This window comes from Emydura macquarii, unplaced genomic scaffold, assembly GCF_026122565.2.
Source record: "Emydura macquarii macquarii isolate MOO-44397 ecotype Brisbane River unplaced genomic scaffold, CSIRO-AGI_Emac_v2 contig_1253, whole genome shotgun sequence".
Taxonomy (NCBI): domain Eukaryota; kingdom Metazoa; phylum Chordata; order Testudines; family Chelidae; genus Emydura; species Emydura macquarii.
In genome coordinates, this window is record NW_027131390.1 from 15,721,339 (window position 1) to 15,738,174 (window position 16,836).

At 40.1% G+C, this 16,836-nt stretch overlaps 1 protein-coding gene across 8 annotated transcripts in view; it reads right to left on the reverse strand.

Moving 5' to 3' along the window:
- Window positions 1-16,836, reverse strand: part of COL4A6 (collagen type IV alpha 6 chain) — a 178,947-nt gene that overhangs the window by 47,522 nt on the left and 114,589 nt on the right. For 7 of the 8 annotated variants that reach the window (XM_067548217.1, XM_067548215.1, XM_067548210.1 and 4 more), the window contains 9 exons: window positions 14,469-14,585; window positions 12,366-12,434; window positions 10,458-10,493; window positions 9,436-9,498; window positions 7,221-7,256; window positions 6,857-6,898; window positions 5,259-5,351; window positions 3,447-3,500; window positions 672-731 (listed from right to left, as the gene is read on the reverse strand). In XM_067548217.1, coding sequence (XP_067404318.1) covers window positions 672-731; window positions 3,447-3,500; window positions 5,259-5,351; window positions 6,857-6,898; window positions 7,221-7,256; window positions 9,436-9,498; window positions 10,458-10,493; window positions 12,366-12,434; window positions 14,469-14,585 — 570 coding nt within the window. Of the gene's footprint in view, window positions 1-671; window positions 732-3,446; window positions 3,501-5,258; window positions 5,352-6,856; window positions 6,899-7,220; window positions 7,257-9,435; window positions 9,499-10,457; window positions 10,494-12,365; window positions 12,435-14,468; window positions 14,586-16,836 lie in introns of those variants that run through there. The other variant, XM_067548219.1, reaches the window with a different exon arrangement.

Below are 16,836 nucleotides of genomic sequence, written 5' to 3' on the forward strand. Positions count from 1 at the left end.
TCATTTTCCCAGCCTGTCACCCGGACCATGACACCCCTCTCATTGCATCCCTACAATGGTCCCCCTTTTTTACCACATCTGACATAATCTACTTGTCACTTCCAAGGCCCTTCCATAGCCTATCCCCACCCAACCTGTCATCTCTCATTCGCTGTCAAGACATCAACTCTTGTCTCTGATCCGCCTGTGTTACCAGCCTCCATGGCTCACCTGCTATGTTTTCAAACACACACCTTTGTGCTTTCTCCGAGGCTTGGAAGGTGCTCCTTGTCAACATTCACAACACTTTCCTCATATCCTCCTTCAAATCCCTCCTCAAAACTCTCTTTGCTGTGACACTTGCAAACACTGGTTAGGCTGTTGGTGATCTTAGCACACTGAACAATATTGTCTCATTGTTTCCTTGGAGCCCCCATCTATCTGTCTGTATCCCTCTGCTGTCTTGCATTGTACACTTACACTGTAAGCTCTTTGGGGCAAGGATCACCTTTTCGTTCTGTGTTTGTACAGTGCCGAGCACAGTGGGGGCCTGGGGCCATGACTAGGACTCCTGGGCACTATGATGATACAAATAAATAAGAAGGTGGCACTATTTACAAACAAGTTGAAAATTCCAGTTCATAAATCTCTTGTCAAGAACAAGGATTTAAGATCACAGTAAAGTTACCTACCCTGCCACCTGGCAAGCCAGGGACCCCCTTTTCTCCTTTTTCTCCGAAACCCCCAAAGCCCTGTGGGAAAAAGCCAAAGTCACATTTGTTAAGTCACAGATCTATCTGGAGACAAATGCAGTGCGGCTCCAAGGTGAGGTGAATGTATCAACTCTACAAACACATGCTTTACTGTAAACAACACAAGAGAAGCAAGGTTGGGTGGACACCCTACTGGGCCGCCCTGCCTCAGAAAAAACCCTTCCTCAGACAGCGGGCAGTACGCGCAGCATGCTGGTTAAGATGGAGTCATGTGTTTTCCTGCTGCCACCTGGGCCCCTTTCCCTTATAATTAGAGCTGGATGGAGAACAGAAATTCTGTTTCGTGGTAGTGTGGCAGGGCCTCCTCGCTCCTACCTCTTCTCAAGTCCACAAACAGCTCAGAGACCTTTTTCTGCTAAAAACACCCCGTGCAGTTTATTTACAATAGTTTTCCACCACCCTTGTACACTAGACAGCCTTACACCTAGAGGCCAAGGGAACCCACCACTCCAGTGGCAAGCAGGGAAGGGTAATCTCTCTCCCCACTCTCTATGCTTCCTCCCATCTTCCTTCCTTCTTGTGCCTTTTGTATTATCTGCCTAATGGTCTAATTAGTCTCTTCTTCTCTTCAGCCCATCCATTAGCTCTTCTTAATGAGGTTTGCTCTGGAGTAATTAATTAGAGCTGCAAGGCGTCAGCTGCTGTTGCCCAGCACTCTGTCATAGGAGGATTTAGAGATTTTGAAATTTGATTTTGTTCTATTTAGGAACAAAACCTAAAGATGTCAAAATTCTCTCCAAAAAAAAAAAAAGTTCCAAAAAATTGTTTAATTTTGGATCAATCGCAATATTTTTATTTTTTTTTAAATAATAGAAATGCATTCTGAAACAAAAGAAAGGAAAATTGAAATGTTTTGGTTTTTAAATGTCAAAGCAGGACGTTTTGAGATTGTCAGAACTTTTTTTTCCTCCCTGAAATGGAATTTCAGGTAAATCGACCCAATTCCATGATGCATTTCAACAAAACCGCATTCTCCAATGGAGAACTGTTCCATTGACGGTTTTCAGACCAACTCTATTTATAACCTTAAGGGACAAGGGGAGTACTGAGAGTCCCTGGTGCATCTACTAATCCCTGGGCCAGGAGAGATCATTAGCAGTCATCCGAGTGCCATGGTAAATGCTGCCCACTGAGTCACTCAAGGAGAAGAAGATTGCAGTGACACTGCATCAATAATTCCATGTGCAGAAGTTACACCAATACAATAGTTTAATGAATCATAACAAGTTACTTGACATTTACACAGCACTTCTACTTTGTGGACTGCACTTTAGGAACCTGGTAAATATCATTAACCCTATATTATAGATGAGGAAACTGGGGCAAAAAGAATGTAAAGGTCACAAAGAATGTAAAGGTCACAAGGTCACACAAATCAGTGGCAGTATCAGGAACAAAATTTGTCTCCAAACTCTCAATCCAGTGAACTATGCATTAGACTATGCTGCCTCTCTTAACAGGAAAAAAAGCAACTCTAAATTAGACCAGAAAAATCTTCCCCTTGTAATTCAGTATCACATTCACCATTAAAAAGTAGATTCAAATCTATTTCTTAGATGTAAAAAGCTAATTGAAACTTGACAAATAACAGTTCAGTGCAGATATCGGAGAACCCCTTTTTCTTTTTACAGTGTAAAAAGGATATAAACACAGCAGTTTCATATTCAACATTTGAAAACAGCTTCAAGGTGTTTTTTCCCTTATGTTCCCCCGCCCCCCAAAAGCAACAGGGATTAAATCCAGAGACACACCAAGCCTTGATTTCCATTAGAACTTCTCAGGCTTCTGTCCCGCAGACATTTTGCACGTGCTTTACTTTACACACAGGAGCCATCCCATTGACTCGGACAGGACTACTCACAGTACATGAAGCTAAGCATATGCATAATACATATTCAGACTACAAACTAATTACCCTTATATTGTTCTTGCATGCACGCACACAGAAACTCTCTCTTAACTAGGGGAATGGAATATGTCCAAAAAGCCTAATAAAAACACTGTTTAAAATAACCATTACTTCAAGTACAAATTTTCTTTACATACCACTCTCTCCTTCTCTCTCTCTCTCTCTCTCTCTCTATATATATATCTAAGTGAATTGTAAACAATTTACCCTACATTTGAGAACCTTCATAAAATATTTGTCCCTTAAATTTAACTAAAGATACTGTGTTTACAAAAGGCTGAGGTTATGGAAAATAACCTCCCAACATCCTGATGAAGAGGAAAGCTGTTGTTATCCTTCACTCATGAGAGTGGGGATGTTATATAGCACTGAGTTACTGAATATTGAAGCTCTGTGCGTTGTAACTTTAAAACTAAGTAAAGAAAAGGTATGCTTAAGTAGCATTAGCGAAAACAAGGTTTTTAGTGTTTGGGAAATGCAAAGAAAAGTTAAGAGACAGTGCTATCTAGTGGCCGTGTGAAGGATTATGACTATCTTCAGTGCCTCTGCAAACTGCAGATCAAGCATACAAAACGAAAGCATTTCAGAGATTGTATATCCATCGCACAGCAGCACCACTGTCTCAAGACCTGTGTAAGAAAGAGAACCCAGACAGATTTCCACTCAAGGGACAAACTCCAAGGCCTTACAACCAGATTTCCAAAGGTACCAATCAGCACCCAGTGAGATTTTCAAATGAACCTAGGCACCTAGCATCTATTTGATTTTTTTAAAATCAGACTTACCGGAGGTCCAGGTAACCCTCCAATCCCAGGTAATCCTTCAGGGCCTGGCTCACCCTGCCAATAATGAAAGGTTAGATTCTATAAGTTAGTGAGCCATTGAAGGGATGGGGTGAAAATAAGAGGCTTGTCCTGCCTCCTGAGAGTGCATATAGAAATAGACCTTCTACAGTCACCCAGTGCACCCCCTTTCCCACAGTCAGATGGTTTCATAAGATGCAGGCCCACAACTGGAAGAAAACTCCAAGTCCAATAGCCAATCCTGCAAAGTGCTCAGCACCCTCCTTTACCATGCAAATTGGTGACAGTGGAACGTGTTCAGCATCTTATGGGAGGCATTCAGCTAGGGCAGGATCAAGTCTTAAAAACACGCACCTTCACAATTATGCTTACAATCACACAACTGACAGCAAGACAGAAATCCAATGGAAAGTCCCTGGGTCTGAGCTCATACCAGTGTACTTGCACCAAGGACAGAGTGTGTCTCCTAACTTATACAGGTAGAAGTGAGATCAGAATCAGGCCCCAAATGAGACCATCCAGGACCCAAAAACTGCAGTCCTCACCCAGTCCTTGGACATTTAGCTAGAGTAAGGACCGCAGGATTTATCCCAGATCCTTATTACATTTGTAGAAATACTGAGCTATATATAGACTTCAGTAATTGTCTGGGATAGTACAATCAAGCACATGCATCTGTTTATTTTTGACCAACATGCAGCATAACAAAACCCAAAGAGTTACAGCTTCACTCTTCCTTATTTATTTTTCTAAAAGGATTGGGTTTTCTGCTTGAGTTACTGCGATTTCACAGGTCACAGATCCTGCTAAAATGAGCTATAGCACTTAACTTTGTGTATTCATTTTTTAGAATTAGAACTTAGGTAGTCTTCAGATTCCTCTTTCTGGGAGGTGTGGATTCTCTCATGCACCATAATGCACAGAGCCAAGCAACAGGAGATTTTAGTTCAAAAGATTTAAGGCAGTTTAAAAATTAATGCAGAAAAAGTATTGATCAGTCCTCCTTCACGTGCAAGACCAGATCTTAGCTCAGTTAATCATTCACAGAGCTGCAGAAACATACAGCACAGCTAGCCTGGCCTGCATAACGGGTAGCTTTAAAAAAACCCAACTGAGATATAATCACCAAATTTCATTTTTATGTCAGGCAAACAACTCATGTTTCACAATCCACAGCAATCACAGTAGGGCAAGACAAGTTGCTAATCTTCTTCTTTCCCAAGGGAACCAGAAGTTAAATAGTATGTTTCCCACAACATGTGTCTCAACTCTGAGCAAATGTAGCCAGTTATTGAAAAAGATGCTACAAATAATGCCAAAACTGGGCCTGTGTCTGCATCCACTGAAGCCACTGGGAATACCTCCATTCACTTCAATGAGCATCGGATCAGGCCCAGTGTTTGGAAAATGGGCCACTGCTTGTCTTGATGCCGAGGTGTTCCTTCACACAGAGAACTATTTCTGTTTAAAGAATCTTTCTTCAGGAGTTCCCAAGGCTTGCTGAGGTTGGAGATGACTGAAGTGAGAGAGAAAACACGGGTGTATGGGCAAGAAGAGGGAAATGTTCCCCCTTCAGAAGCTGCTCTAATTTGACCCTTCAAGTGAACCTGCAGGGACTAGTTTATTTCTTATCCTCTCACAAACCAAGCCACAAGGTTCAGTTTGCAAACACCATCAGGAATCAATCCATGCAGGATTTGAACAGCCACGGGGTTGTCTAGCTGCTTCACTCAGCCTCAACGTCAAGGAAAGCGACCATTCAGAATTGTTTCCAGTAGAGTTGTGTTTACAAACCTGTACTCCTGGTTTCCCTTTTGGTAATCCCATGAACTCTAGTGTCCCAGTGGAGGAGGGGGGACCCGCAGGGCCAGGTAGCCCAACATCACCCTGTTGACAATTGAGGAAGGTAAGCAGAACATCTTAGATCTAAGGTGAGTGGCCCACGATTTATTGAAAGCCACTCAACTCAGGCCTTGCATGCATAACATAAGGTACTGAGCCCTAAGGCTGAGGCAGGAGCTCAGCCATGAAAGCCAAAAGGCCAAGCTGCAAATGAACATGAACGAAATGCATTGTGTTAAAAGTAATGTGAAGTAAAAAAGCTTGTAAGGAAAAGAAAGGCCAGTTATCAAACAAACAGGAAAATACACAGGAAAGACTCTGAAGCCAGATACAAAAGAGAAAATGAAAGAGAGAACGGCAAGTCAACTAGAAAGACTGGGATATAACAGAAACAAAACATCAAGGAACAAATGATCTGAGGAAAAGTCACTTCCAGAAGTGCAGGAAAAAGTCCAGTCGTGTCATAGCACTCCACGCTTCCCAACAATGGGGCAGAGTGGGATTTTCAAGAGCAATTTGTCTTGGCCTGTCTCTGCTCCCATTGAAAACAAAAGGGACTTTACCATGGACCACAATGGGAGCAGAGTCAGGCCAATGCTTGGCACTTCTGAAAAATCTCAGCCTGAGAGAGGCAGGCAGAGCTAGATCTGCACTTGCAAGCATGCCAGGTAAACCGCACTGAGAACAGTGGGACTGTACAGAGTGTAGGTCAGTCCAGAATACGACCCGTTATATTCAGAAAGATAAATGGCGTTGAATTAATAGGAGAGCTAAGAAATTGAATGGAGTGAAGGATAAGGAACTGACTGGCGCTGACGGCCCTCATCTCTCAAGGGAGTCCTTCCTTGCAGGAGTTCCAGAGGGGTAGCTGTGTTAGTCTGTTTTTAGCAAAACAGCGAGAGTTTATTCGACAAAGTGAGTTTCTGCCCACGAAAGCTTATACCCAAATACATTTGTTAGTCTTTAAGGTGCCATGGAACTCTTCCTTGCAGGAGATGCACAGCACCATGTGGGATCGAGCCCTTGAAGAATTTTCTCTCATTCTACTCTCTGTCCACTATTGCCTTTCCAGCTGTGAGGAATGCTTCCCCAAACTCTAGCCCCACTCCCTTTGCAATCTTAGCTCTTCTCCTACTCTGGCTCCATTTTGTCTTCTAAATATTACTGGGCTGAATTCCTGACCATGGTAATAAGTGTCCTAGTATAAATACTTCTGGGAAAGTCACCTCCTGTTTGTTTATCCCTTGTGAGAACTACCACAACACAGGGCCTAATACTGAAGTCAGATTTTTTCTGTCTTTACCCAGGCAAAACTCCCCTTGGTTACAACCAGAACTTTGTTTGGACGAGGACAAAATAGAAACTGGCACACTGCTTAGGGGGTGATTCATCATTCGTTATTATAAAGGAAGAAAATACTAATATTTAATAAACTTCTCAATGCCAGAGCTGAGAACTCACATCTGAAGGGGCAATTTCTAGTGGGCACATATAGGGCTATGGATCACTATTTTTGTAGTTCTCTACAGAAGTGAATCAGTTCCACTTACCTTTGCACCTTTCTCCCCTTGGAAACCTAATCCCATGTTACCCTGAGGAAAAACAGTAAGAATTAATAAAAGAAAGAAAGAAAGAAAGAAAGAAAGAAAATTTAGCACTTAGGGTTATTATTCAGCAAAGCACTCAAGCATATAACTTCAGTGGACTTAATCACATGCTTAAGTGCTTTGCCAAATCCTGGCCTAGGTTAGCACCTTTCATACAAGAGTAGAAAATATGTACATTTAAATGGATAAAAAGAGAAACAATGATAAAAAATAATAAACTCCCACAAAAAACCGGGGGGGGGGAGGGAGGGTGGTTCCCCTTTAGTAGTCGGGTATGAAAACAAGATAGGAAGGGAAGGTTACTCACTTTCGGTCCCTGTAGCCCCACTGCACCCTTTGGACCCTAAACATGAACAAGATTAAGATTTTACTTATTTATTTTATCTTAAACTTGGATGCAAACTATGTAAAAAAGTCTGAGTGTTCAACATAATTTTGGGGTGTTGCTCAGTTAAGGATGACCCAAGGCCCACTGACGTCAATGGGCTTTGGCTTTTGATGGTTTTAGGTGGCCAGGAAATTGTATTATCATTGTAATAAATTAAAATGTACAATTTGAAGAAAACCACAGCCCCAAACTTTAATCACTTCGCAAAAATGATAAGTGCTCTGCAGTTATTGCATTTTTACACAAGCCAAACTGAAACGGTCTTCTAGTCTCCTGAATGCATCCCTATCAAAGGGGATTTTTCAGGATATTTCATGAGGTCCTAGGCCAAAACATGCAAATGCGCAAGTGCTTAAAATTTTGCTACCATGAGTAGGAAACAGTCACATTGGTGAAGTCAAGCATGCATATGTTTGCAGGATTGGGCCTTTGAGTTGTCATTAACAGCCGATACTCCATACACAGAGCAGAAGTTTTACTCTAGCACTTGCTTTATACTCTGAATTCAAAAATATTCTGTATTTAAAAGTGACGGGGCTACATTTACAATCCCTTCTTGTATGAACCTGGTCAGTTTCTACCGTGGATCCAACGTCCTCTCCTCCCATTTGAAGTGTTATGTCATGCTATCTTGGCTAGTTTGTACTTACGAGGCTATGATACTGTATGATTAAAACATGACATGAACAATTAAAAATATGACCATGCAGATCATTGTTGCTACCACGGTTATATAACTGCAACTAATCTTATACAAAGTATGTCATGTAAAGTATCAGTGGAAAAGGTCTGATTTGCTGAGTATGATTATCCTGTTTATATGCACGTATCATCTTTGTATCTGAAGTTTATAAATATGGGTTTTCATCTGGATTTCAAATGTGAATGCGCTCCTGTTTGTATCCAGTCTAGCTGCTTTGTGATTGAACAATGCCAGTTGATGGCCCATCAAAGGATACTTAGCTTTCACAATAGGCCATAAAAAGAGCTTGATCCCATCCGGTGAGCTTTCCTGTAGATGTTTCAGCCAGAATGTGGGTAATGGCTGCTCCTATGACTCAACAAAGCATGTAAGGACATGTGACCTGTTCATGTGACCCTGGACTCCATCTTGTTTCTGTGGATTTCCACAAGCTAAAACAAAGATCATCCACGTACATGGCATAAAGTATATAAGGCAGCTTCAACATCTCTATTTTGTCTTAATTTCCTGCTTCATTTCTCTGGACTGAATTGCTGACAAAGAAGCTCTAAACAAGGATTGATGATGTCCAAGCTATTTTGGGTAACTTCCAGAGACTTTGGCAAAGGAAGAACTTTTCAACTCAGTTATCATATCTACTTTGAAACTGACTTATAAACTTTTATTCTCATCTGTATGTATACGGATCTTTTAACCAATACTCACTCTCTCTTTTTAATAGATATTAGTTTAGCTAATAAGCATTGGCTCTAAGTGAGTATTTGGTATTTGGGTAAGAGCTGAAATATTCATTGACCTGGTTTGTAATGTGTCCAATCCTTTGGGATTGGTAGAACTTTTTTTTACATATGATAGATAATGATTTTCAGTAATCCCCATCATATTTGACTCGGCTGTCTGGGTAGAAGCCAGAGGGCTAGAAGACTTAGGGGAACCGCATTTTTGTCTTCTGAATGACCAGTGAGGTGATCAGAAGCTGTTTGTTGCTGGCTTGGAATATCTTAACGAAGAAAAACCACCAGTACTGGGGGGCTTTGCCTGCCCCTTTCTTTGCAGTTTTGCCCTGTTTAAGTGATCTCAGAGTGGCTCCACTGGAGGCCAATGACACAAAGGCCAACTACATATGCTATTCCCAATACTAGATTTCATGCAGTGAGTCTGCCCCGGAATGGTTTCACCAAGGTAGATGAAGAGGGTGAAGGAGCTTTCCTGTTATTGCAATTTGAAATTGTTCTTGCGTTTACCTTTTCAAAGGCAATGGTTTTCACTTAGGTTTCATAAACCCGCAAGTTTTTGTAGCAAATCACCATTTTCAGAAAGGTTATCAAAACAAACAACTTCAGGGACATGAAAATAGGCAATGGTGAAAAACCACCGGTGTAAAGCCTGCTTTATTAACAACACTGAATTCAAGGTTGAAGGTTTCCTTACCTCCAAACCTGGCAATCCTATAGGACCCACAGAACCTGCTGGGCCTGGGAAACCTTTTGGACCCTATACAAAAAAGTTTCAGAAAATGCATTAAAGAACTCAACTCTTCAGATCCCATCCTCCCATTTAACCAGTTGTCACCGTTCTGATCTGCCCTTCACTGGTGCCTGATCCCCATTCATTTAATACATGAAAAAATATTAAGACACAAGAAGATATAGAAGAATGGAATGCTGGCTTCTACTCATTAACAAAGCAAATACCCTCACTCCAAAGCAAACATGAACTTTGTCCATCATACAGGCTCTGTCATGGGAGGTAACAAGTACCTTAGACGAGATGATCAGTACCTTTAAATTCTCAACTCCCAGGAAAGTAAGTGAATGCTCAGCATTTTGCAGGACTGGGCTCTTAAAAGGACACTGACCTGCCATTTTGGAACTTTCCCTCCAAACCTATAGAAGGCGGCTCCATGGTGACAGATAAGCCTTACATTTGATAAAAGTTTGCTTTTACAAAGTATTAATTATGTAAATTAAATGTCAGTTGGCAGTGTCCTTTATATTCCTTAGCGATGGAATGGGAATGACAAGCTGGAGGCAGGGTATATCTTAAAATCATAGCCAATATCCCTGGGAAATGTATCTAATTTAAAACACAGAATTCATTTGACATTATCAGCATGTGTTTATCTGGAAAATCATTGTTACAGAGTTTAGCATTAGGAGGGTTTTGGTTTCAAATGTGAAACTGACTGCAGATAGAGCCAAAATCCAATCTCCTTTACTATGGTGCAAATCTGGAATAACTTCACAGAAACCAGTGGAATTACTCTGGATTTACATTTGCATTACTGAGATCAGAATTTGGCCCACTGAGTAGAAATGTGCCTAAGTTGATTAATGCAAAGAATTAATAATGTGAGGGAATTGGCCTAAAAAACAAAAGTAGTATTTTCCTTTTCTGATATTTTCAAATATTCATAACCAGTTTGATTTCAAAATATAAATTAAATATCTTACAGGAACCCCATCCAATCCAGGAAGACCATTTTCACCCTAAAAATTAAAAATAAATTAATGAACAATACATTACAATAACAAAATATAATTTAAGGTCATTATATTTTGAATAAACAAATAAGTAAATATTAGATCAAATGTAACTATAAAAATATTTATACTTAAATAATATATATTTGGATCAGACAGTGGAGAGAATCCAAAATCCATGAGGCATGACAACTGTTTTCATTTGTATTTGAGCAAAGACAACACTTAGAAAGTCTAAATTTGTATGATGAATAGTATAGCGTATTCTTGTCAAAGTATTTTTTTTAAAAGTGCTCCTTAAACATATGTTAAACATACCTAACTTTTACTATTAACATTTCAAATGGTGATTATTTTCCATGAGCATCTAAGTTAATGAATAATTATCTATTTCATAAAAATTAATAAGTTAGTGTACATAATTCATAGAACTGGTCAGAAAAGTTTGAAAAGTTCAAAACTGACCAAAAAAGAGAGAAAAAGTTTTGTGAAATTTTTCACAAAGAAACCTTTCACAAAGAAACCTTTTTCCACTTTGACTAGTTCTGATAACTTATTAGGAGTGAGTATCCATATAGCACCACAGTACACATTTAGATCAAAGGCTGGATGCAGAAAGGTAATGAATACCTTCAAATCTCTCTGACTTTAATGAGACCTGAGGTTGTTCAGAACTGCACTGGAGGTAATGAGCCCTTTGCAGCTTCAGGCCAGATCCTGCATTCCTTGTGCAATCAAAACTCTTATTGAAGTTGGTGAGAGGTTTGGTTGTGCAAGGAAAGCAAAACCAAACCTTACGTGTGTGTGTGTATATATATATATATGAGTACATGAGCACACATACACACATCCCTGAATGTTAAACTAAGTAGATTTTTTCATTCCACGGTTTAAATGTTAACTACATTAACTACTGTTAATTATGCATATAAAATTCTACCCTCGGGTATAAATCTCAGTTTCTCATTAATCACGTAGAGTGAAATCCCAACCTAACTGAAGTCATTGGCAAAATTCCCATTGACTTCACTGGGGTCAGAATTATGTTCATAATGTTCTTACGTTTCCAAACTGGCACATCCCAATGCAAAGAGTAATGGGGATAATGTGCAGTGCTTGGAACCCAATGATAAGAGTAATGTTAACATACACTAGAGATTTTGCTGGTCACACTCAGCAATGATCCAATGGCTTTACCTGACTAATGGAGATAGGATGAAATCCTGGCCCCACTGAGGTCAATGGGAATTTTTGCCACAGGATTTCACTCTGGATTTCTAAGGGTAAGGGTTACCATTGGCTTTTTATCACAACAAACCTAATACGGGAGAGAAGGCGACCAAGTACAGGGGGTCATGACTGCAACAGAAGGTCTCTTCCATGTTACTCCTGCATCTAGACGTTTCTGCCTCTGCTTCACACAAGGCAGGACAAGTCTGCAGGAGGCCCCTCATTCTCAGTTTGAGGATGGTTGGTTTCTGCTGGTGCAGGAATTGGCATCAGAGGTGCCAGGCCCTTAGGCTTGCTCTACAACAATGATCTGGCAACTAGAGGGTGACAGTAGGACATGGTGAACAAGGTTCTGTGGGTGCACATTTGTCCTGCTAGGGATGAACAATTTGCCTCTGTGTTGCAAGGACCTACATACTTGTAGGTTTTTAGTGTAATAATGTTTGTGTTGTTAATAATAAAACTAAGGCCTGCTTTCACGTGCCATAATTTGAGACTCTGCATCCAAGCATACCCATGGCAAACCCACCCAGCATTGTGAGTGATCTAACGTGCAGTATCTACCCTCTAACATTCAGACTGCAGGACAGACAAAGCACATGGAGGGTGCTTCTGCTATGCTTTCTCCTGTAGATTGACAACTCTTACCTTAATTCCTTTAAGACCACCTTGTGCATAAGCAGGTTCTCCTTTCAGACCTTTTGGACCAAAGCGACCCTGTTTTTAAAAGACATAATTTATAAAGCTATTCTTCTATCATTTCTGTAAAAAAATTTTGAAAATTGTATTCAGCAAAATAAATTGAGGCAGATCCTCCTCTATGAAGCTATGCCAATTTATACCAACTGAGGATCTACCCCTTTATATTTATCTTCTTATACAAAAGCATCTTCATGCTATAATTAAATCAAACTATACAAATCTTTTATCTGGTATTCGCCCCATTTACTTTAGATTTTTCTCTTATTTTGAGCCTTCAGACAACTGAGTCGAAGTATTTTTAACATGTTGTTTGATAGGATGTAACATTATTAATATCTCTGTTCATACACATATTTGTTCTGTGATGGGCTGAAACAATCACCATTAAATTAAACTTAATTCAGACCCATTAATCATTATGGGACAAACTGATCCCTGGGGTAATTCCACTGAAGAAATTGCAGTTATAACAGGATGAATTCATTTTACAGCTGTAGATTTAGCCAGCTGATCTTAATCATAATCATCCCATTTGATTTATTTTAGGTAATTTTATGTTAATTGCTCATTTAATTAGAAGGAAACTAGCTGAGCCAATCAGCTTTTATGGCCAAAAATATAATCCTACAAGGATTATAAAAAAAAGAAATTTGAACAGTAGGTATGAGTAAATTAGCTTCTCCAAAAATCATTGCTTAAATTCGATCATACTGTTTAGGTATTTTCAGTGTCCTATCCACTTCAGGTTTTGATATATGCATACATTTTATGAAGATTCAGTGTATAAGACTGACATTAATAGTGTCACTCGTATTTGCTAACTATATTTTCTTCCCCTTTTGCTTTTATTCACATGAGTAACCCTTATTCATGCCATGTGGTTCCACTGAATTTAGGATTACTAATATCAATAAATTTTGTAAGATCATGTTCCAAGCCGTTCTGTGTCTATCGTATTGTACAATATGAAAATAAATTCATATCTTTATACTTCTTTATTTAAAGGTTTAGAGTAAAATTTTCAAAAGTGGCCATGTAATTTAGGAGACTTAGTCCCGTTTTCAAAAGTGACTCACACACTAAAGAGCCTAAATCTCACTGATTTTCAATGAGATTTAGGTGCTTTTGGAATTTTACCATTAGTCTTTTTTGCTCGTCTTGTTTAGTAAATACAGATTAATGCAGACTTGCATAATGCACTGATGGATTCCCTATAGTACTATTGAAACCAGCAAACCCAGACTATAGTGCTTGTTAGGGCATCAAGTGGAATTATATTAGTCAAACAGTTTGAGACTTAACCTCTCATTCAGAATTACCTTGAAATCTTTCCATCTAGCCACCATTGACACATTACAAAAAAGTGCCTCGCAAGGGACCGAAGAGAGAAGGCATCAACTACACATATGTTGTGACATATATTGCACAAAACTATGTTACACTACTCACAACAAGAGGGATCCAGAGTAACCACTGAACCTAGTAAATCAATTCAGTTTGTTAAATTGCTGGTAATCTTTCCTAAGTATCCAAAGACTTCCATTTCCTGATTTAGACCACAGTTCAGGAAAGCATCCATATTCAGGAAGGGAGCTTAAAGCTCATGCTTCACTTTAAGCACATGATTCAATTCAATTGACTCAACTGAATTGAAGCTTAAATGCTTTTTCTGAATCAGGGCCTACTGGCTTGACCTGCAACCACCTTGAATTCCTACTACCGGCTGTCAATGGCATATAAGGATATTCAGCACCTCCCAGAATTAAACTCATACGGGCTAGATCCTGTTCACTTGGAAGTCAGTGTAAGCATTACCAGGAATTGAAGGTTTAGTCTAACGCAGCAACACACCAATCTTCAGGAACTTTATCTTCTGAAGTTACTCTTTATCCACTGACTCCAAAAGTCACCAAGAAACGACATTAATTGATTTCAAATCACCCTATCAATGTTCCCCAGGGATTCACAAATTAGTCATTTAGTAACCAATAAGGGAGCTAACAGTTGGTTTAAATCACCAGAAAATACTGTGTTAGCTTGAAAACGTACAGGTGGCCCCTGTATACCAGGAAACCCATCCGACCCTGAAACACCAGGACTCCCAATAGAACCATTGCAGCCATCAAGACCAGGAAAACCTCTGGGCCCTGGCTGGCCGGGGTGGCCCTGTATGGAAGAGAGAGAGAATTAATTACATCAAGTATTTCAGCATCGGAAATACTGCCCCCCAGGTCCCAGTATCTACCAAATTACATTGCAACACAAAGAAAGGTAGCACATCTAGGGTTCTCCGCTGAGTTCTGCCGTCTGGCACCTTCCCCCTCCTGCAAAGGCAGTCAAGTCTGCAGAGGGCAATAGTAAGAGCTTAATCAGCCTACGCTATCCACTTTGGAACCTGCCTGCGAAGTTCTTGGCTTCATTTATTTGATTATTAATTACAATCTGTCTCCCCGGGATGGTGTCATGCGAAGCACATCTTGTGTTTGTGGGGTCCTAGCAGGGTAGTATTTATTCTACAGTAGTCCTACACAGTGCAAGCAATAGAACCCAAGACTCTTGGTAGGAAACAGCAGGCAATCCAACGCACAGAAGGGTGTAACTTTCAGGTTGCCATCAACGGGAGTTGCATGTATAAGAGTCAGGGTGGGAATAGGTCCAACAATGCTGAGCGCTGACCGTTCCAAGCTGTTCTACATTCACTTTATTTCATTGCCCCTAAAGACTTTAACTAGTTGCCTTTAACAAAAGTCATTCTAATGGTCAGTTAACAGGCAGGGACATGAGCCTGATTCTGATCTCACATCAGTTTTACACTGGTATAGCTCCACTAACAGCTGTGGAATCACTTTTGATTTACACTGGTGTAAAGGAGATCTGAATGTGGCCCTTTTAATTACTTTCTTTTGAGTGACATATGGGTTTGTGTGGACAATACAAAGGCAGGCTACAAGAACCATCAGCCAAAGCACATGCCAGGGTATTAAGTGTCTCCTTATTTCATCTTCCTTCCCACAGCAATTACATGTGTACCATTCAGAGGTAGAACTTTGTGACAGGAAGGGGAACAGTACATATCACTTAGTATTCGTTGACTGACAGTTCTGTCGGCCTTTATGTCCCTAGACTTGCACCATTTCAAAAACTATTTTCAATTAAACCCAAAGATTCATCTTTACAGTGCAGTATTAAATACATTAATGACACATTCTAGGAAAATGAAAAATGAATGGCAGAACTATGAATTCTTCATGCCTGACAGCTAAAGCTAAATTCGTGTCATTTTCATTCTCACACCTCACTATGCAGGCCAATAGCACACATCCAGGCCAAAACCAACCATGATAATTTTGCATATATAGCGTGTCTTTCATCTGAGGCTTGTAAGGTGCTTTAGAGAGGGTGAGCTTTATTATCTTCATTTCATGGAAGATTAAACTAGTGTAGCAGGGCCACAGAAAGGGTAAGGCCCAGATCCTCAAATCAAAGGAAGTTCAAGGCCTAAATCTCTCTGAAGATCTGGATCTAAATGGCTGGCCACAGGATACAGTGCAATTTAGTGGCATTCTTGTGAATGGAATGCTCAGTCCTTGTTTACACAGTGAGTTATGCTGGTTCAACTAAAGGTGTGAATTTAAACTGAATTAGCTCAGCAGGTGCAAACCTCTGTGAGTGGCTCGTTTTGGTTTAGATTAAGTCAATTGTTTAAATCAATTTCGCTAAACCGAAATAAGTGTGTCCGTGCAGGTGTTTGCACCGCTTTAACTGAACCAGTTTAACTAAAGCATACAAAGGTTTGTGTGTGGACAAGGCCCCAGATCCCAGTTCATACAACATGCTTCCCCAAAAAGAATCTTTTAAAAAATAAAAGACTCTAATCACTGTTAATTTGCTTATCTTCAGTTTGGCTGTAACGTATCTTATGTCAACGTGTTGCTCTGTAATGAAATACAAACACTGGGTGGTGACTGCTCTTCTTTTCAAACCCAACACATGCTATTGATTCATACAGCAAATATCCCACAGGACATGTTGATTTTGTGGGGGCAGGAAGGGCTTTTGTAAGTTGCCCAGCACAGATTGTTGCACCCTGACCCCACATGCTGTCTCTTCATTTCTATCTTAGCATCCTAGTAACACCTTCGGGACTGGATGAGCCAGATTCTGATGTCATTCACTCCAGCATTAACCTGGACTAGCTTCACTGATTTCAAGCAATGAGGTAGTACCAATGTAAATCAGGGCAGAATCTGACCCTATGTAGGAGGGACCAGGCACTAGTACTGGCTTAATGCTCTCCTTCTCCCTACAGAAAAGGGGCAGTGCATGTAACTAGCACATGTAGAGTGAAGTGTATTTAAAGAGCAGGCAGCAGCATGGTGTTAGCACTTGACACTTGGAATTTAAATAGCAGCATCAG